The sequence below is a fragment of the Mirounga angustirostris genome, unplaced genomic scaffold (assembly GCF_029215605.1).
Source record: "Mirounga angustirostris isolate CCGP_5_RB_7025 unplaced genomic scaffold, mMirAng1.0.hap1 SCAF_10, whole genome shotgun sequence".
NCBI classification, from domain to species: domain Eukaryota; kingdom Metazoa; phylum Chordata; class Mammalia; order Carnivora; family Phocidae; genus Mirounga; species Mirounga angustirostris.
In genome coordinates, this window is record NW_026991718.1 from 137460928 (window position 1) to 137481470 (window position 20543).

At 54.7% G+C, this 20543-nt stretch overlaps 2 protein-coding genes across 4 annotated transcripts; one reads left to right on the plus strand and one right to left on the minus strand.

The window, feature by feature from the left end:
* The first annotated feature begins 671 nt into the window (after positions 1-671).
* On the plus strand, positions 672-6056 carry COL9A3 (collagen type IX alpha 3 chain). Its single transcript, XM_045886287.3, has 8 exons — positions 672-901; positions 1366-1410; positions 2064-2096; positions 2223-2369; positions 2506-2560; positions 3030-3212; positions 4296-4373; positions 5279-6056. The coding sequence occupies exons 4-8, from the start codon at positions 2313-2315 to the stop codon at positions 5467-5469; spliced, it is 564 nt and encodes a 187-aa protein (XP_045742243.2). The 5' UTR covers positions 672-901; positions 1366-1410; positions 2064-2096; positions 2223-2312; the 3' UTR covers positions 5470-6056.
* TCFL5 (transcription factor like 5) lies at positions 5326-19407 on the minus strand. Of its 3 annotated transcripts, XR_010405949.1 has the most exons (7): positions 18657-19407; positions 17425-17611; positions 17003-17165; positions 15188-15434; positions 13328-13469; positions 6600-6812; positions 5326-5465 (listed from the first exon to the last, which is right to left on the minus strand). XR_010405949.1 is itself a non-coding variant. In XM_045886075.2 (6 exons), exons 1-6 carry the CDS (start codon positions 19346-19348, stop codon positions 6690-6692), a joined length of 1551 nt encoding a protein of 516 aa, XP_045742031.1. In that variant the 5' UTR covers positions 19349-19407; the 3' UTR covers positions 6054-6689. The 3 variants fall into 3 exon arrangements, 2 of the variants coding, with proteins under 2 accessions (XP_045742031.1, XP_045742030.1); XM_045886075.2 differs by lacking the exon at positions 5326-5465 and having other exon boundaries at positions 6054-6812; positions 15188-15431; XM_045886074.2 differs by lacking the exon at positions 5326-5465 and having other exon boundaries at positions 6054-6812.
* Positions 19408-20543: the final 1136 nt, after the last annotated feature.

The window sequence follows — 20543 nt, forward strand, 5'->3', positions numbered from 1 at the left end:
GGTCTTTAGCTGAGGACTGCTTGACACACTAAATAAGTGTGAAAAGCACGACTCTAAGCACTGCTAACTCTCACTGCTTCTAACTTTCCTGGTGGTCTTGTGACAGTAAGCTCACTGTGGGGTCCCTGTCGTTCAGGGACCATCAGGCAGCACGGAGCCTGGCTCAGATGCCCGCTCAGGGCCCCAAGACGGCCGCCGTGCTTGCTGCCAGACTTCACCGCGGATGGGGAGGCCCAGGAGCCGCCAGCCCAGACATCCCTTCATCCCGGGGGAGGGGGTGGCGGGGGTACATAGAAACCCCTGGCCTGTGGCCCAGACCAGGCAGGAAATCCCAGGCATTGGGGCCTCTGAGACGTGGCCGGGGGCTGTGCCTGCCCCGTGGTTCCTGAATTCCCCCTCATCTCCAGGGCGGCCACATGTCTGCCCCTTGGGCAAGTTCTCACTCCTGCTATTTGAGCAAATGGACAATTTTTATTTCCATGTTTTCCGGGCGATCCCGGTCCAGTTCCCAGACATGTCCCCAATCTCACAATTGGCCGGGAAGGTGGCGAATACGAGCTTTTAGCTCTTTGACTCAGCAGTTCCACGTGGGAAATGACCCGCGTGCAGCCCGTGGTACTGGGAGCGATACCAGATTTGAGGAGGCCTGTGAAAAGGTCACGGCACCCTTGGTGCGATGCTCTGGAGATCCTAAGACGACAGTTCTTTAGGAAGATTTGAGACGGGGCACGCACAGAACGCTGCGGCGGACCGGGAGCACGCCTGGGGAGGGTCTGCTTCCCGTGAGCCCTGTGCCCCCGCAGCTTGGTGGGGGCCGCCTCAGGGACTCCCGAACCCCCTCTAACGCTCACCTTCTCTGTGCCAGGGCCCGGGAGGAGCCGCCGGCCCTAAGGGAGACCAGGTGAGTGGGCGCCCAGGGGTCAGGTCTGTTCTTCCATTTCTCTCCCTCCTTCATTTCCTGCTCTCCCTCGTGAACTCTGAGCTGGCTGGCGGGGGGGGGGGGGGGTGGCGCTCTGGACACCCAGCCCCACTTACAGGGACGGTGTGTTCCCGCTGACCTGGGAATGGGGCCTTGTAACGGGGGAGTCTGGGCCCCAGGCCTGTTTTTAGAGGGTACATTCTCTCGGGAAAGGCTCAGGGGTTGGGCCCGTGACCTCCGGTGGCCCCAGGCCCTCTTTGTATTGGTCGAGGACCTAGAACGATCTACAGCCCCCCAAGATTCTGCTTGGCAAGCAAGGCTCAGTGCATCCTGCCAGTCCCTGCCAGGTCCCCACCCTGGGCCTGGGGCTCCGGGGACCAGCACCTGAGCTTTGAGAACAGCTCGAGGCGGAGTCAGCTCTCTGACCTTGGGGCATGTTGTTTCAGGGCGTTGCAGGCTCCGATGGCCTCCCTGGGGACAAAGGAGAGCTGGTGAGTGGGATTAAGTCGGCCTCACTTTTATCAACAGCTGAGAATGAACGAGTCCCAGTCGGGGATGAGGGTCAGTCTGCAGATCCAGGGAGTGTGGGAAGCCCCAGGGAGGCCGAGGCTGCGGGCTGAGGGCCCCATGACTGTGGCCAAGACAGTCTCAGGGCTGCGTGTGCACGGGTTCTTTTGGCAAATTCCTGGACAACCTTGACCAGCGGGACCCCGGCCCCGGCCCTGTTAATCTGATGGGGGCGGCAGTGCCTGCCGGCTGGGGAGCCCCTCTGGCTGGGACCACGTCCCTGAGGACACAGCTGAAGGGGACTGTAGGCACAGAGATATTCAGACATCCGTTATTTATTAGAATGATGACGACGGAGACAAGGAACAAAGTAAACACGTGTAACAAAACGTGCCGAACAGTTACTGAAAACACTCTTTAGGAAAATAAGTCACAACAACATCCGTGCATAGAACAGTCCCAGCTAGAGAAAAACTGCACCCAGGAGAGTACAAGGAGGTCGCCACTCCATGTCCGGAAGCAGTCAGAGGGTGGTTTCTTGGCGGTTTCCCGCCCTCTCCAACTCCCCCTGCGCTAGCCTGGCTCTTTGGCAGCGAACGCCCACCCGACTAACGACCAAACAACTGCTCTCTCGCAGGGTCCCAGTGGTCCGGTCGGACCCAAAGGAGAGGTGAGTGGCCGCCAGCCGTCCCAACAACAAAGCCCAAGGAAATGCCAGGCCAGCCTGCGGGGTGTGGGGAGCGGCAGCTGCTGGGCACTGCTCGCCTCTGACCCACCTCGGCCCCTTTTCCTCTAGGCCGGCAGTCGAGGGGAGCTGGGCCCAAAGGGCATCCAGGGTCCCAATGGTACCAGTGGTGTCGAGGGCCTCCCGGGCCCACCCGGCCCCATGGGCTTCCCGGGGGTACAAGGCGTGCCTGGCATCACCGGGAAACCCGGAGTCCCGGTACGTCTTTCCCTTTGTTGAGGGCAGTGTTCGTCGGCACTGGTCACTCTTCTGAGACTGATGGCGGGGCAGGGGGCATCTCTAAGAGTGCCAGCCTGCCCCCAGTCTGCTGACGGACTTACGGGGTGAATTTCAGGGGCGGGAAGCCAGCGAGCAGCACATCAGGGAGCTATGTGGAGGGATGCTCAGTGGTGAGTGCTCTCCACCCCTGCACACCTCGGGCCACCCACGCCCCGGCCTCCTCCACCTCTTCCCTACCCGGGGCAGTCGGGGGGGGGGGGGGCGGTGTCCAGTCTCCATCTGCGCTGGGGGGGGCTCCCTCCCCCCCCAGGCTGTAACACAGGCGGGGGGCATGGTGGGGGTTCTAGATGTCTGTGAAACCATCAGCAGGGACCGAGACCTGCACCCTTCCAGCCTTTACCGACTAAGTGGCCATCTATCTCTTGGCTACTTTGATTCACAGGATTTGTAAGGAACTCCCCCCAAATGAGCACCTCCTCTTGGGCCTGTGACTCCCTCCTTGGCACACAGGAGAAACGTAGCAGTACTTCCATTCCATGCCCCGAAGTGCGTTAGGGGCGGCTCGATCTTTTCCCCCTTGCACAGAACGCTTTTGCTAATCCTCCTCGAATAAATGCTTGCATCTTTGTTTTCCCAAAGAACAAATTGCACAGTTAGCTGCTCACCTGAGGAAGCCTTTAGCGCCTGGATCCGCAGGTCGGCCTGGTCCAGCTGGGCCCCCAGGCCCCCCGGGACCGCCGGGCTCCATCGGCCACCCTGGTGCCCGAGGGCCCCCTGGATACCGTGGTCCCACCGGAGAGCTGGGAGACCCGGGGCCCAGAGGTGAGTCGGCTGCCCGCCGTCCCCTGCACATCATCCCCCTGGGCACCGCAAATACCATCAGAACAGCATTTGGGGGAGGAGGGGTAGACAAAAATATGAGGGATAAACAAACAGGAGCCCATTTACACGTAACGGCATATGCCTTCAGAAAAACTGACATTCGTGAACATTTCTGTTGCAAAAGGCAAAAGTTATACAGAACTCCCTTTGAAGCGCTGGGAAGTATAATTTAGAAACCAGATGACCTCACGGGTGCGCCCTGTCGCTGATGGTAGGCGCTGGCCCTGTCCAGGTCCCCGCTGAGCCGGCAGCAGCCGGATGCTCGGGCCCACAGACGGGCCACGCGGCTAACACAACTGTGAACTCCCGGCCACTGAGCTTTTCCCCAACGGCCTCTGACACCCACTTCCTGTCTGAGTTTGCTCAGTGTCCCACCCGCATCCCGCCGGCCGGCCTCCTGGCCTCAGTTCCGGATTTAAAGCTCAGGATTCCAGTCTGTGCCAATTTATGGACCAAATAATTCTGTTTCTGAAAAACAGCTTAAAAACGTTTCTGAGGGAAACTTAACTCTGTGATTTGCTCTCTTCATCGATGAGGCGCAGTTTGAATACCTCAAGTCCGGCTATTCCAGAATGAGTGGTGCCGCACTTACTTTTAAGAAACTTCAAGGCTGCACAGTTTCAGCCCTGGAGACAGACACGTCTTCCCAGACACGGTGTCGGTCCCAAGTCCATGGTCAGCCGGCTTCACGTGGCCCTGGAGATGGCTGTGGGCTCTGAGCATCTCTGGTGCTGGCACAAGGCCGTCTTCCACCAACAGACCAAGCGGGTTTCTTCACGTAGGGATCTGAAGGCCTTTGAGCCTTTTGAAAACACGGTTCTCAACTGGCCTCCATCCCCTTCCCTGGTTCTGGCGCTCGGATTACTTTTCTGAGAGCGCTTCGCTTCAGGAAAAGGCTCACCACGTGGGCACCCTGCCCGTCACAAGGCGGGTGACACACTGGCATGGGGGCTCATGCCATCACGCCAGTGGTCCCTCCTTGAACCCTAGCCGGGTGCTCATGTGTCCGGTGCTTCCCCACAGGGGCTTCGGGAGACAAAGGAGACAAAGGCTCGGCGGGCGTGGGTCTGGACGGGCCAGACGGAGACCAGGGGCTACAGGGTAGGTGCCCGTCACCAGCCGCTTTCCCAACGCGCTGTGGCTTGACCTGGGGCCGCGTTTGGGTGGTGAACATGTATCACGACGTCTTCTCTTGGCAAAGTCCTCTCAGATGGTCAGGAACGGTCAGGAACCGCCAGAATGACTTTGTACAAGTTTGAGCGAGAACAGAGTCAGGAGGATCTCTCCCCGTAGATTCAGTTAAGTTCTATTCGGTGAAAGCAGTCTAGCGTCTAGGTCAGTTCAGTCCAGCAGAATTCCCTAATTCCCTCTGAATTAGCCACATGTACCCTGAATGTTTGGTGTCCAATACAAACGCTTTGTGGAGACAGAGGACCAGCCCCTGCCCCCTGCGGTCCGTCCCTCACAGAACACACGAGTCACCTCGTGGTCTTCCACGCGCCCCCGCACCCTGGGCGGAGCGGAGGCCCTGCTCCAGTCCTCTCCGAGTGCCCAGAAACCCTCTCCTCTGCTGGCCCTCGAGGCCGCACCCACGCTCCCAGCCCCTCCTCAGCTGACCCACCCTGCCTCCCCCTGCTCAGGGGGCCCATCCCCCGAGGTGGGGGCCCCCCGGGGATCACATGCAGGCCATGCCCACAATCACCTCTGGCCCCGCTCACCAAGCAACTCCGCACCGCCCCCCCGCCCCCCCCAGCTCACAGGAGACGCTCTCTTCCCTCGGCTCTCATGAGCTCTGCTCGGGCCCAAGCCGCTACGCTCGGGACAGGCCCCTGGCCTCCATATCCCCCCACCTCGTCCTCTGCCCTCGCTCCTCTCCCCACATGGTCTCTCCTCCCCTCCGCCCTTCCAGAGTGCAGAATACGCCCCTACACAGAAGGGCTGGGGGTGGCAGGCTGAATGGATGTTCTATTCTTACATCTACACTCACCTTCCCGCTCCGTCTCAAGGGCCGCAAGGCGTGCCTGGCGTTAGCAAAGACGGCCGAGATGGGGCCCACGGCGAGCCCGGGCCTCCAGGCGATCCTGGCCTCCCTGGTGCTGTCGGTGCTCAGGGGACCCCCGGCATCTGTGACACCTCGGCCTGCCAAGGAGCCGTGATGGGAGGCATCGGGGAAAAATCAGGTTCTAGAAGCTCCTAAAACACAACCGAAGGAAGTGAGAAGGTGGTGCCGACGCCAGCAGGGAGCTCTGGAAGGACACGAGGAGTCAGCAGCGCTCCATGGGGGAGGGGACAGCGTGGCATCGGTGACGGCCCTCGCGGCCCTCTTGGCCTGCCCCTTGTGTCCTCCACGGCAGTGACCGGCCACGTGGTCCCCGAGAGCGTCCTTCATCGACCTGTTGTCCAGTGTTGTCTCTACACGCATTTACAAGTGCCCGTCAGCGGTCACGTCGTACGTCAGGCCCCGTGGGCGCCAACTAGACCCCACATCTGAGGGGGCACAAGTCCTCGGGGCCTAAAACAGCCACCTGTTCACAAAGCACTTGTGGAAGGACTAAGAATCACAGTAAGACAGCAGATGACCCCAGGTGACCCCAGTCTAATAAATAAAGGATTCCCTGTACGGTACCCCCTCCACACATGGTCTAGTCTGATTTACCTGCTTCTTTTGTGTACAAACTTGACTGTCTCCGATTAACAGTATTTATTGAAGGTGACCCTGTATTGCGAGAAAGTCTACTGCTATTACCTGTTGTGATAAATAAAGCCACTCATGTGAAAACCTCAGTTCCAAACACTACAGTTTATTACACAGAAAGTAAGGACTCTCAATATGAAAATGAGGGCATTGAAGGAATCCACTGTGACAATATCTCATTTATGGACAAAAGTGACTTCAAAGGGAGTCTCTGGAAAATGTCCAGCAAGAGGTCTGGACACGGACCGCATTTCACAATGCAGCCCCATGTGACCGAAGTCAGCACAGGGGGAGGGAGAAACAAAGGAGTAAAATTTCCAAACTACTTCTAATTAAGAACAATTTAACTTGTTCCAGTTGCTAAGTGGGCATATTTAAAATGTAAATAAAATAAAAAGCAGTGTACCTTGGAAGACTAAGGAAATTATGAAGGATGTTAATTTTTGAAGTTATCATGTTAAGAAAACATGATGGAATCAGGCAGATAATTGAAAAGTTTCTTGCTAATTGTCAACATGTCTTCATCCCCAAATGGTCTAAGAGGACACGAATGGCTAAGTATTTTGTTCTAGACAAACATCTTTACAAAACGTGCTGTAACGTCCCCACAGAGGCCCCTCAACTGGACTCACGTCCCCCAGAGCCAGACCGCCGGGGCTGCACAGACGCTCGGGGCCCCCGGGCAGCAGCCGCCACTGCTGGGAACTAGCGGTTCCTTCTGGTCACTTGACATCCATGACTGGGCTGCTCTGTAGGCCCTCCTGCGCGGGACGCGCCACCAAGGAGTCCGGTCTGGTCAGCTTGAGCCTTCTGCCAGTTTTACCGCAAAACACACTCTCAAATTCCTGAAGTTGAGAAACCACCATTAATGTTGTGAATTTACAGACTTGGAAACCATCGTAAATTTGCAGACTTGGAAACTATCTTAAAAACACAAAAGGCTGGGGACACCCGGCTGGCTCAGTCAGTGAAGGCGTGCAGCTCTTGATCTCGGGTTGTGAGTTCGAGCCCCACAATGGGCATAGAGATTACTTAAAATGAATAAATAAAATTTTAAAAAATTAAAAATACACCAAAGGTTGAAATTACGAGCTGAACTACTTCAAAATATATAAAGGTGTCATCCACGAGCTCACGTCACCTCTTTTAAGGGGGTGTATGTCATAAAAACAGGGATTCAAACATTTTTCTCAAATAGTCACATTTACATGTACTATTAATTTTCCAATAGATTCCCATAATGCCTGTCCCTTTTATAAAGCCTTCTTTATTTAAAAACAAGCAGCCATACTTACATTTTTCAATGTAGTAAAATATGCATACTACGATACCATTATCGCCATGTGTGTTTGCTAGGCTGCATTCAGCCCACGCACACTGTCCCACAGCATCGCTACCATCCATCTGCAGAACTTTCCATCACCCTGCAGACACCGTGCCCATCACATACCCCACGCACACCGGTGAGTGCTCCATGGCGGGCCTGGTGTCAGGGGGCTGGCTCTGGAAGGCTGAAAGCTGGCTCCTGCGGAGCCCTGTCCCCTGCGGCCCTTGCTCACGCTCTCCACCTCTAGGAACTCTGACAAACCCCGGTTTTCGCTCCTGAGTACACGGGGCAGCCCCAAGCTCACAAAAGGAGAAGGCAAGTGCAAGCAGACGGCCTGATCTCATCAGCCTCTGGGAAACAAAGATCGGGGGTCTGCAAAATGCACAAGGTGGAAAATCCTACGGAACAGCGGGTTCCATCTCTTCAATAAATAAAGGACAGGGAAGAAAGGAGGGGAGCCATTGTGGAGTCAAAGCTGTTTAGCTACCAACCAGTGTTCGGCTGGACAGCGTCTGGGTCCCGATTCAAGGAGTCTGCGGGACAAAGACTGCTGTGAGCCCACTGGGGGCATCTGGATGCAGTGATGCTTTTAGACCACACTTCTATTTTTAGAGATGCCCTTGTGAGTGAAACCGAGCTATCTGTGGAACACTTTGAACCATCCATCGAGGGAGGCAGGACGGGCGCCCTTGTGCCCAAGGAACACGGGAGCTCAGTATTCTGTGTTCTCCCCACGTCTGTGCATGGATGCACTTCCGTAAGTTTTTTTTTTTTTTTTATTTGAGACAGAGAGAATGAGAGACAGAGAGCATGAGAGGGAGGAGGGTCAGAGGGAGAAGCAGACTCCCTGCTGAGCAGGGAGCCCGATGCGGGACTCGATCCCGGGACTCCAGGATCACGACCTGAGCTGAAGGCAGTCGCTTAACCAACTGAGCCACCCAGGCGCCCAAGCATAGCATTCTTAATTAAATTTACGTTTATAGATTTTCTATTACGGTAAAAAATACGTAACGTGCAGTTTTCCATTTCAGCCACTTATCTGAGTGGTTTTACCCCGTGGCATTAACTAACTTCAGGATGCTGTGTGATCAGCACCGTTTCTGACTTTTCATCGTCCAACACGGACACTCTGTCCCCATGGAACATGGACTCTCGCCCTCCGCCAGCACCCACCCACCGTCCCACTTTCTGTCTCTACGAGTTGGGACGACTCCGGGGACCACACAGAGGTGGACTCATACGGTAGTTGTCCTTTTGTGACTGGCATCCTCAGGCGCACCCGTGCCGTGGCAGGTGCCGAGCGCTTCCCTTTTATGGCTAAGCCATATTCCGCTGTCTGTGCACACGCTTTGCTTATCCACTCGTCTGCTGATGGGCACGGGGGGCCTCCACGTCCTGGCTGCTCCACCTGGGTCACTGCCCACAAGTGCGACCGCAGGGTCAGGTGGCAATTCTAACTCTGAAAGCCATCACCCAATTTTCCACAGCGGCTGCACGGAGTTCTGCTCCCAGACTCGCTGTTCGTCTGTGACAGCCACACTACTGGGTGGGAAGCCGCACAGCCTGTGGATTCGCATTTCCCTGATGACCAGAGATCTGCTCATGGACCTGTTGGCCATTTATCTTCTCTGGAAAAAGGTATTCAAATCCTTTGCCCGTTTTGAACTGTGTTGTTTTCCTGTTGCTGGGCTGTGGCAGCTTGGTACCGCATCCTGTCCAGAAACGGGAGCACAAGTTCGTGCGGCGCTAGGTGCCCCCGGGGCCGCCTGGAGCGGCTGCAGCGCCTACCTGTCCACCTGCCGTTGGTAACCACCACCTGCACTCAGGAGCTATACCTGCACGTAGCTCTAATTTTCTTCCCAAACTTGAAAGAAAGGGTTTTAGGGTCTCGATGCAATTTAAGATGAGCCACATTTTGACAATTTCCTGTATCCTGATACCCAAAAGCCCAAATATAAAATATCTGCCTATATTTGAGAAGGTAGAATTTACCTTTGGGAATAATTACATAAAAGTCACAAAGAAGGAAACTGTCATTTCTGACTTAAGAAAGTACTCCAGAGACCTCCTGAGCAACGTGCGCACAACAAGGTGAGCGCGGGGCGTCTGCCTTTGCTGAGGGCAGCCGGGTGTGGTCTGGGTTCTCCCCGCCCGACCATCCTACTCTCCCCACCAGCATCTGTTGCAACGAAACCTCAGTGAAATGTCGGAGTTTCGAGGGAGTTCTACAATGAATCAGAACACCCTGGGAGGACGTCTAGCCAAAGCGGGTGTTCACGTCGATTTGTAAATATGAGAATGCCAAATATAAAAAGTGTCTTTTTTGGGGCACCTGGCTGGCTCAGTAGGAAGAGCGTGCAACTCTTGACCTTGGGATCAGGAGTTCGAGCCCCACGTTAGGTGTGGAGACGACATAAATAAAAATAAACTTAAAAAAAGAAAGTGAATTTCTTATAGGAAAGAGAGCGACGGTCCCGGTTGCACGTCAAGGAACCAGGCCAGGGAGCTGTGAAGACAATGGGCAGACAAGGCACCCGAGCAAGCGCTCAGGGCACCAGGCCGTGCCTCTTGGAGCAGGTCCGCCAGACAACAGAGGACAGGAAGAGCCTAAGTTTTTTGAAAAAGAATTTTTTTTTTTTTTAAAGATTTTATTTATTTGAGAGAGAGGGAAGGAAGGAGGGAGAGAGAGAAAGCGCGAGAGAGCGCAAGCGGGGCCAGGGGCAGAAGGAGAAGCAGACTCCCTGCTGAGCAGGGAGCCCAATGCCATGGGGGGCCCTGGGATCATGACCTGAGCCAAAGGCAGATGCCTAACGACTGAGCCACCCAGGCGCCCCTAGAGGAAGAGTCTGAATCGCCATTAATGATCTCAACCGAACAAACCCAGAATTCACCAAACGGAAAATACACATTCTTTCCAAATACAGGACTTTTAAAAACCGACCACAGAAGACGTCACAACAGAAGTCTCAGCAAACTTTCAAAAACTGTCTCTTTATACAGACCATCTTCGTTGATGACAACATAATAAAAAAAATGTGAAAAACAGACCCAAAGCTTCTAAACTCCAGATGTCAGAAAGAATAAAACTTTAAAAAAATAAAGAAGGTAAGCTTTTAAAACAACATACAAGCAAATTACAACAGAAAAAAACACCAGCACTAACTCTGCTTGCCTCCCAAACACCAATTCTGCTCGCCCCCCAAACACCACCAACTCTGCTCGCCCCCAAACACCAACTCTGCTCGCCCCCAAACACCAACTCTGCTCGCCCCACAAACACCACCACTAACTCTGCTTGGCCCCCAAACACCACCACTAACTCTGCTTGCCCCCCAAACACCACCAACTCTGCTCGCCCCCCAAACACCACTAACTCTGCTTGCCCCCCAAACACCAACTCTGCTCGCCCCCAAACACCAACTCTGCTCGCCCCGCAAACACCAACTCTGCTCGCCCCTCAAACACCACCACTAACTCTGCTTGCCCCCCCAAAAGCCACCAGAGCAGAACAAGACGAGAAGCCAGGACACCCAAGGCTGACGGAGACTCGGGCACAGACGCCCCAGCTGGGGAAGGGCGGGCCCGGCCCACGGGGAGCACCTAGCAGCAGCACTGCTGGGTCTCCGCAGGGAGGTTTTCCTCCTGCTGTGCCCACCCGAGCCATATTTATGTACGAAATGCAAAATATAATACACACAAGTTTTAACCTAACTCAATCGCTGAGTATATACAAAGACAGTTAACAGATTTTTTTTGTTGTAAGTGCCTTCATCATATTTGAATGAATTATGTCAATAATTCACTAGTAATAGGTACACAAAGCCAAACATTGAATCATTTTCAAAAATATAAAAGCTTTTCTCCAAAGATGACATCCAGATGGCCAACAGACACATGAAAAAATGTTCATCACCACTCGGCATCAGGGAAATGCAAATCAAACCCACAATGAGATATCACCTCACACCAGTCAGAATGGCCAAAATTGACAAGTCAGGAAACAACACATGTCGGTGAGGATGCGGAAAAAGGGGAACCTCCTACACTGTTGGTGGGAATGCAAGTTGGTACAGCCACTTTGGAGAACAGTGTGGAGGTTCCTCAAAAAAGTAAAAATAGAGCTACCCTACGACCCAGCAACTGCACTCCTGGGTATTTACCCCAAAGACACAGATGTAGTGAAAAGAAGGGCCATATGCACCCCAATGTTCATAGCAGCAACGTCCGCAATAGCCAAACTGTGGAAGGAGCCGAGATGCCCTTCAACAGATGAATGGATAAAGACGACGCGGTCCATATATACAATGGAATATTACTCAGCCATCAGAAAGGATGAATACCCACCATTTGCATCGACATGGATGGGACTGGAGGAGATTATGCTCAGTGAAATAAGTCAAGCAGAGAAAGTCAATTATCACATGGTTTCACTAATATGCAGAATTTAAGAAACAAAAACGGAGGAACGAAGGGAAAAAAGAGAGAGAGAAACAAGCAAGAAACAGACTCTTGACTCTAGAAAACACGCTGATGGTGACCAGAGCGGAGATGGGTGGGGGTGGGGGAAAGGGGATGGGGACGAAGGAGGGCGCTTGTCCTCCCGAGCACCAGGTGACCTAGGGAAGGGCTGAGTCACTACATTGTCCACCTGCAGCTGGCGGTACACTGTGTTAACTGGCTGGGATTAAGATAAAAAGCTTAACAAAAAATATACATAAAAGCTTTATTTTATTAAAATCAACAGTTTACCTCTAACAAATAACATCACAGAGTAACTGCAGGATAACCATAAACGACCCAATCAGAAGGAACATGACACAAATACTGCTTTAAAACTCAATCACACGTACAACGACAGTGCAGCTCACACGGCATAAACGCCGCAGAGACAGAAGGGGAACCAGAAACGCAGCCCACGGCTCCCGGTCCCGCGGGATCTACACACCGCAGGCTCTCCGTAAAAGGCTTCCACGTTTTTTTTTTTTTATAATTTTTTTTTTTTTTTTAAAGATTTTATTTATTTATTTGACAGAGAGAGAGAGAGCGAGAGCAGGAACAGAAGCAGGGGGAGTGGGAGAGGGAGAAGCAGGCTTCCCGCGGAGCAGGGAGTCCGACGCGGGGCTCGATCCCAGGACTCTGGGACCATGACCTGAGCCGAAGGCAGACGCTTAACGACTGAGCCACCCAGGTGCCCGAGGGCTTCCACGTTTATGCGCCAACCTCGACTCACTCCCTAAGACATGCTGCAACCACAGCAGCGGCCACGCGATGGCTTCCACAGTGACCCGAACCGGGGTGCGCGGGGCCTGCCTCACCAAGGCCTCGTGAGCACTCACCCTGACCACCAGCATGCCGAGGCCCCCCCACGGCAGAGCCCTGGAGCCTCTGTTCTTCCATCTGAGCCCCCAAGGAAGGGCGGCTGGACTCCCACCCACACGACGCGCTCGGTCCCCCTGCCGGGAGCCGCGCTCGCTCACTGGAATTGCCTCTGGGACCGACAGACGGGGTCAAGGCGGTGCTGGCTACACTAGGGAGCCAGGTCCTCGGGCCCAGAGCCCCCAAGTCGTCCCCAGTCGCCCTGCCCATGGAAGAGTCTCTCTTCTCCGCCTTCTGAATGCATCTGAATTCCAGACTGTTTAACATCACCTGCCTCTCTCTCTCCCTTCTTAACTCGTCTCGCTTCATCCCTTCAAAAAGTCTTCAGAGGGTAAAAAAAATACACATCTTACAGGTGTCTGAAACCCCTTCCAGTCCTATGCAATCTGCTGTATACAGCAGGTGCTCAATCTGACAACGGATACTTCAGTCACTCATATGCTGCGTGTCAGTGAACCAACCCAGGCTATGATTAGTATTTCGATAAACGATGAGCTACAACATCAATGAGCGGAGTTTTGTTCATAGTGAACTCAGCATCTGACACTGGGTTCCAGGAAACGAACGACAGTCAGGGATATCTTAGGGAAAAAAGGGTAAGTAATATCACTTGTCAGTTTATAAAATTCTGAAAATCTACCTGCCCTGAATACTGACCTTTTTAAGAGCATCTCCATGTCTTTCCTGAATGTACTTCAGGAACGCCGTGGTCCACTGCAGGGTGGTCGCCTTATCCGTCTCCGCATTGCAGAACGGGACTAAAAGATTCAACTCATCACAGCAAATGCGGATTCTGCGCCTACAGTCAAAATCCAAAGCAATCACACTGAGAAGCAGAAGCAATACCGCCACTCCCAGCCTGGCCACCCGTGCTCGGGGCCGCACTCCACCAGGACCATCCTGCTCAGGGGCCAGGAGCAAGTCTCTAGACCAGGGACGGAGCCAAACCCCCGAAACTGGAAGCAAAATTTTGTGTGTGCTTTTTCTGGGTAGATCGTTCTTCACTCACAAGTTATTACCCTGCTCTCCATGTGCCAAGGAACTGACCCACAGCTAAGAGTCACAGCTTTGACCTCCAAAGGGGCCCCGGTTCAAAAAAGGATCACAGACTACCCCCAAGCCCAGTCTTTTTAGAGATAATTTTTTTTTCAGAGAGAACTTAAATCACAAGTTGGGTCTTATGATTAGACAATGTTAGCTCTCGCAGATGACACTCGGCGTGACACCAGGTCCTAGGGGAGCTGACACGGAGTAGCGGATGCAGCACGACCCCTGCCGCCCACCTTCCACGTGCACACATGGGAGCAGACGTGGGGATCTCCTAAGGCAAACACGACAGCGGGCACCTATCTCCAGTCCGAGCGGTAGACAACTCTACATCACGGACGAGAGACGGAGATGCGAGGCAGTGAACCTACAGTGTGTTACCCTAGGGAACGGCAGGGTGCCAACCTAGGGCTAAGGGTTCTCCCACGGCAGGTACCCAGTAAACGCTGATGAAACGTCCGGTAGGAAAGCCATCCTTCATAGTTCACAGACGTCCTTCAGTTCGAGAGAGAGTGAGCGTGTGTGTACACAGGTCTAAAGAATGATCGCTGGCGGGCTAGCTAGCTTTAACACGTCCCTTAAAAAGAAGTAAGCTGCCTCAGGTCAACACTAGAACTTCAGAGCTGAGTATCTGCCTTGCCCCGTGCTACAGAAAGGAAACTGGGACGAAGTACCCCGGAAATGATTAAGTTAATTACGTTAATTATGTTAGGGAAACATCAGGTAAAAATCCAGCTGTAATACAGAAAAATTAACCACCTTTTGGTTCTACGTAAAATCCAAATAAATTCTAAATTAAACCTGCAGATAAAACGACCTAAGTAAGTTTTAACCCTTTCTTCCCCAACATTCTTAAAAGAACCAAGTGAAGCTGGCGCCCTGGTGTGCAGCCCAGCTGTCTCCCGGAGGCCCACTCACAAGGCTGGCCCCTGACGGCCTCGGGGAACTACGATCTTGGGAGGGTTCCCAGCATCATTAGTGAGGTGCCTAACTGTGCCTAAAATGTTTGTACGAACAATGCAGTTCATGCTGAGCACTGCCTCTCCCTCTGGGGGCCTGGGGTTTGGCGGCTCACCAGGTAGGAAATGCATCCATGACCCGACCTGCCAATAAAATCTTGGGGCACTGAGTCTCTGACGAGCGTTGCCAGCTGGCAATTTCAGCCGCCCCAGGACCTGGGGCTGCAGGAGCGGAGTGCATCCGGGAGCCCCCTGGGAGAGGACACCTGGGAGCTCGCCTCTGGCTCCCTGGACTTCTCCCCAGGCACCTCTGCTAAGTTTACTGTGTCCTTTCTCTGTAATCAGTCAAAGCCGTAAGTCTTCCTAATGAGTCATCAAACCTGGGGGTGGTCCTGGGGACCCCGATCCACCTAGCAAAACACAAACTAAACCGCTGTTTCATGAATAACTTGCCTGTTACTGCTAGTAACTATAGTAAACTTGCGTGTTGACGAGCAATCACACGCATTACCTTCTATCTCTTTCCATGCGGTTGTGCCTCTCCCTACGCTGCGACCTTCCTCCCTGGGGCCCGCTCTGGGCCTGCTCCCCGAGGTTTGCCTGCGAGGACTCCGCAGGCGGCCAAGCGCCCTGTGTGGAGGTCGAGCCTTCGCCCACGTTCTGAATCTCTCCAAGGGCTCTTCGTTCTACATTTGTGTCCAGCTGACGTATTCTACTCCGATTCCTCTTATTTATGGCTTGCTTACATAGCGCTTCTTCTTTGCAAAAGAAGAAAAAAGTGGTATTTTAATTTTTTATTTTACTTAACTTGTCCCCATTAATGCTGAATGTATTTTGTGGCATTTTTCAAGCCAGAAGAGACACATGAATGGGCAAAGGAAGGCCCAGAACTGAACAGGAAGAGCCGTACCCACTACAGTAACTGGTACAAGCCGTTAGCACAAAGCTCCAAACCACAAAACTGAACGTAAATCCGTAACTAAATTAAAACACTGAGTATTATGTGATCAACAGAACCTTGTCAGAAGTCCCTTTTTTATCAACGGGTGTTAGCTGCCATCTATGAATAGAGAAACCAAGAGGTTGTTCAATTTTTCTGATGTTCAGAATGGAAAAAACAAACTTTCTCCCAAAGATTTTCTTTTACACAATTACTCTAATGTGACAGCAGGTACTCTACCTGCCATGCTCAGAAGAGGACAAAACCTAAGTGCCTTAGGGTTCAATGTGCCCTCAGCTGACAAGTGATTCTGCCCCCGGAAGGAGGAATCGCATCCCAGCTCTTATTTATGCTAGAGGAACACGGCAAAATTCCACCACCTCCAGAAGAGCCGGCACCTAACCATCATGCCCACGTGGTGATGTACATTCCTGAGACGCCAAACAAAACCAAAGTTTCTGTGGCCAAAGGGTCCCTACGCACAACTTTCACAATGGGACCTGCAAGGAAGACGTGGTGGGGAATTCACAGCGCTGGGAATATTTTGTTTTTGAAGCTGAGGAGTTAGTACATGGTTTATGTTACCATCAACCTTTCACTTTGGAAATGGTAGCGCATACCTCTGAATAAAAAGTCCTAACAAGGAGAACGACCCACTGGCTTGAGGAGCGCAGTACTCCATCCCCGCCCTGCCCCCATCAACTCTGGAAAAGCTAGGTATTATTTTGTCGGGTTAAGTTGAAAAATAATTTGTTTGCAAGGAGAAAGGGATTGTGAGCTCACTCTCAAGATGAGCAAAGTTTGCCTTCAGCGGTTTATTTCTAAAACTTTCTGAATCACCTTATGGCCTCTTGCTCCCAACTCAATCCTTTGCCCATCTGTAGACTGTCTCCTAAAGCTTTTAGCAGATTTCAGACTCCTGCCTCACTCACGAAGTATAAAATAAGAAACAAAAAAACAACTATTAAGTGCTTTCAGCAACTTGAAGGGAACCGAAAATTTACATAAGTCTATCATTTCTCTGTTTATGGAGATTACCAGTAAGAAAAAGCAACCCCCAAACTCAATGATTCCGTGCTAAGTATAAATATGATGTCTGAGGGGTGCCTGGGTGGCTCAGTCAGTTAAGCGGCCAACTCTTGATTTTGGCTCAGCCCCACGGTGGGCTCTGTGCTCAGCAGGGAGTCCGAGATTCTCTCTCTCCCTCTACCCCTCCCCCTGCTTGTGTGCTCGTGTGCTCTCTCTCTCACAAATAAATGGATAAATCTTAAAAAAAAAAAAAAAAAAAAAAAAAAGACCACTTCATGTTTATACTCGGCCTCTCTCCCTCCCCACCCTCGGCCAAGAAGCCAGCAGGGCAGTGCTCCCTCCGCTTTTATGGCTTACCTCCTACTTTAATCCAAACCTGCTCAGGCAAAGCTTTGTTTCTACCGCCCAAAGTCTGTTTAGTGGATTCAATCTCCTGCTGGTAACAGAAAGAAAATGCTCTAGGCAATCCAATGTCCTGATGCTTGGCAGCTTCGAGTATAGAACATGGGTTACCAGAACCCTGGAAAAAATGAAGTGACAGGAAGTTTACCAGCATGCCCACAAATCAAATGCCCTCTAACCGAAGTCAGGTCAAAGGTGTTAATGCAATTTGAGTAACTTCACGTACACTGAGGATTTTAAGACGTTCCCAAACCACATAAACACTTTTGATCTCAAAGATTATTAAGCTCAATAAAAGAAAAACAGATCCTTCAGACCTAACGAAAATAAAATCCACTTAATACAAAAGAGCAGCACCCGACGAGTCCCTCCCTTACCTGCGTCTGTGAGAGGCTCGAGCCCCCCGCAGCAGAGCACGCGTTGGCCGTGAACAGAGGGCATGTAAATTGTAAAGCGGTGGTGGCCGCCGCGGTTTTATTTTTCACCAATGTCGTGCATTTGTTTTGTTGCTGATGTAGAGGGACGTTCATGAATTCGGAAGGATGTCGGATAAGAGTTACCAAACTGCCAAGACAAAGGAGACCCGGAGACACGTGAAGACTGTGTGGCAGGCAAGCGTGCCGAAGGCTGCGATCCCCAGCACGCCCTCCCGGCTAGCACCAACACTTCTAGACAGCTCAGATCGGGCAGGACGAGCGCCCCTCCTCGTGGAAACCTCTACCGAGCCAGGATCAACCAGCGCTGCAGTGGACAAGCTCACACTTCTTCCTCACAGAGGACCACACGGCTGGATGTCACCTGACACCAATCTCTCTCACTTTTTTTGGCCATTCTCCAAAACCTGATGACTAGGGGCAAAATGGGGAAAACCACAGGGTGGGGGGGGATAGAAAGCGAGGAGCCCCCCCAGCACAGAGGCGGCTACTCTTCAGTGTTCGTCTCTGAGACATGACTGACGGGCTGGCATCCTGGCGGCAGGGCGAAGCTGCGTTCTGTCATCAGGACACTTTCCTTCCTTCCACCAAGGCTCATCGCGTGTGGAGTCACCCCTAACCTGAGTCAACGTCGGGGGAAACAGGCCTCTCCTGACATTTAGGTGGATAATTTGGTGCAAAAGCTCTGGTCCTCAGAAGCATCTGCACGCTTATCTCAACCGAACTCTCTTCCACATGCAGACAGAGTATGCCCCACACGAGGGCATGCTTTGTGGTAGGCACTCAGGACTCCAAAGTATCTGCTCATGGGCGGGCGCTTGCAGGGCAAGCCCTTCCAAGTCGGCCCCAGACCCAACGGGGTCTGCTCCCTGTGAGGATGCCGGCCAGAGGAGGCTGGTGGCTTTCTCCAGGGATGGCTTCAGCTACACCCAGGCCCACCTGGGCCTCGTCCCTATTAAACGCAAGCTGGAGTAGGGCCGGTGGCCCTTGCACCTGGATCCCCTTGTCTACGCCCAGACCCAGCCAGGCTGGTGGCCGCCCCACGGCACCTCCCCGTGCGCACCGCGGCGGGGGCTGCTGGCCTCGGCAGCGCACGGCCTCGCGGGCCTGCCCCCGGGGCACCCGCGCCCTCCCCGCGCCCGGCCACCCGGGAGGTGGCGGGCAGGGACACCCACTTGTTGAGCGCCACGCCGGGCTCGGGGGGCTCGGCGCCGCGCGGGGCGGGCGGCGGCTCGGCGGGGATGCTGTTGAAGCGGTCCTCCAGGCGGACGCGCACGGCCGACTTGGCCCGCGCCTCGGGCGCGCCCTCCGCGTTCTCCTTGCCGCCGCCGTCGGGCGCCTTGGGCCGCGGCGCGCCGGGGCCGGGGCCGTCGGCGCCCGGCGTCTTCTCGGCGGGGGCGGGCGCGGCGGCGGCGGCGGCGGCGGCGGGGGCGCCCGCCTCGCTCAGCAGCATCATGCGCAGCTCCTGGAAGTCGACGTGGCCCAGGCAGGGCGCTGCGCCCGCGAAGCCGCCGTCGGCCAGCGCGGGCGGGCACAGCACCGGGTACGCGGGCGCCGCGCCGCCCCCCGCCGCCGCCGCCGCCGCCGCGCCCCCCGCCGCCGCGAAGCCGCCCGCCGCCGCGCCCGGCGCCGCGGCCGCCAGGAAGGCCGAGCTGAGGCGCGCGTCGAGCTCGCCGTCGGCCGCCGCCGCCTCCATGTGCGAGTAGAGGATGTGCTGCAGCTGCGTGTACTCCACCTCCGTCATCTCCACCAGGCTCAGGTCGGTGGTCGTGAAGCTCAGCCCCGCCTCGCCCGGCGCCGCGTCCGCGCCCTCGGGGCCCGCCGGCCCGCCCGCCTGCGGCGGCTCCCGCGGCCCGGGGCCCGACATGCCGGAGCCAACGGCGGGGCGCGCGCGGCGGGGCCGGCGGGCACCGGGCCGGCGCGGCCTCGCCGGGCGACGTTGGGGGCGGGAAACCGCTGGGCCCGCAGCGCGCCTGCGCCGCCCCGCCCCGCAACGGAAACCCCACCCCCTGCGCCGCGGTCCCGCCCCCCGCCCCCGCCCCCGCCCCCGCCAACCGCCTGGCCGCCGCCCCGCCACGCCCCGCCACGCCCCGCCCCGGACGGCCGTCGCCACGGGAGCTGCGCGCGCAGGTGTGTGCGTCGGGGGGCGGGGCGGCGGGCTGCGCGCGCAGGTCGGGGGCGGGGCCGGCGGGCGCGTGCGCCCTAGCAGTTCGCGGGTGCGCTGCCTTACGCCCCGTACCCGTGTGAGCTGGGGGCCTGCAGCCTGGTGGCGGGTCCTCAGGCCGGTGCGTCCCCGGACGGACGGCAGCCGCGCCCCCCGGGCGGGCGTGCAGCGCTCCCTTACCGCGGCCTTTCCGGGAGCAAACGCGAGGTCATACCCTGCACGCGGCTTTAACACGCTTTGCTTTTCTCCCGCTTCTTAAAACGGAGGGAAGTGGCGGAGGCCTCGGCGAGACGGAGGACAGCGGATTAACCCGAACAGAAGAAAACAAGTTAGAGCGCAGATCGCCACGCAGATCAGAAGTCCGCCGGAGACGATTGAAATACGTAGTCTCAAGAGAGATGACCAAGCCGTTGAGTGCATGGAATGACACGGGCAAAATCTCTGAGTAGCCCCCGAGCACGGCTCCGACGCGGGCCGCAGTGTGCACGGAACCGCCGGGTCTTGCTGAGGAGCAGATTCTAGGTCAGGCCTGGGGGGCCCGGAACCCACCTTTCTAGGGAGCCCCCGTCTGATGCGAGCGCAGCCGGTCGAAGGACCCCGACTTGAAAAGCAAAATCACGGAGCACCGTGAAGTTTACAGCGGTTAAGAGAGAAAGTAAAACCGAGGTTAGGTCCAACACGGCTTTTCACGAACTGGAAATAAAGACCATTGGCCCCTACAGGGTCTTTTTGTTTCTTGTCTGGGTGGAGTTCTTGCAGATAGCAGTTTTCAAGCCTTCTTTTGTTCAGACGTAAAATGTGAGAATGACCTGACTTTACTGGAGTTGGCATTCTAAATAAAATGTGAACAGAATACCAAACATGCTTTTCTAAAGTCAGTGTAGCTCCCAGTGGTTCT

Coding starts and splice junctions, on each gene's coding strand:
- COL9A3 (XM_045886287.3), top strand. CDS start 2,313: ATGGGCTTCCCGGGGGTACAAGGCGTGCCTGGCATCACCGGGAAACCC. Junction 2,561..3,029: donor ATGTGGAGGGATGCTCAGTG/GTGAGTGCTCTC, acceptor GTTTTCCCAAAG/AACAAATTGCACAGTTAGCT. Junction 4,374..5,278: donor CGGAGACCAGGGGCTACAGG/GTAGGTGCCCGT, acceptor CTCCGTCTCAAG/GGCCGCAAGGCGTGCCTGGC.
- TCFL5 (XM_045886074.2), bottom strand. CDS start 19,348: ATGTCGGGCCCCGGGCCGCGGGAGCCGCCGCAGGCGGGCGGGCCGGCG. Junction 15,435..17,002: donor GGTTTGGATTAAAGTAGGAG/GTAAGCCATAAA, acceptor TCTTTTGCAAAG/AAGAAGCGCTATGTAAGCAA. Junction 6,813..13,327: donor ATGGAGATGCTCTTAAAAAG/GTCAGTATTCAG, acceptor TCTCAACTTCAG/GAATTTGAGAGTGTGTTTTG.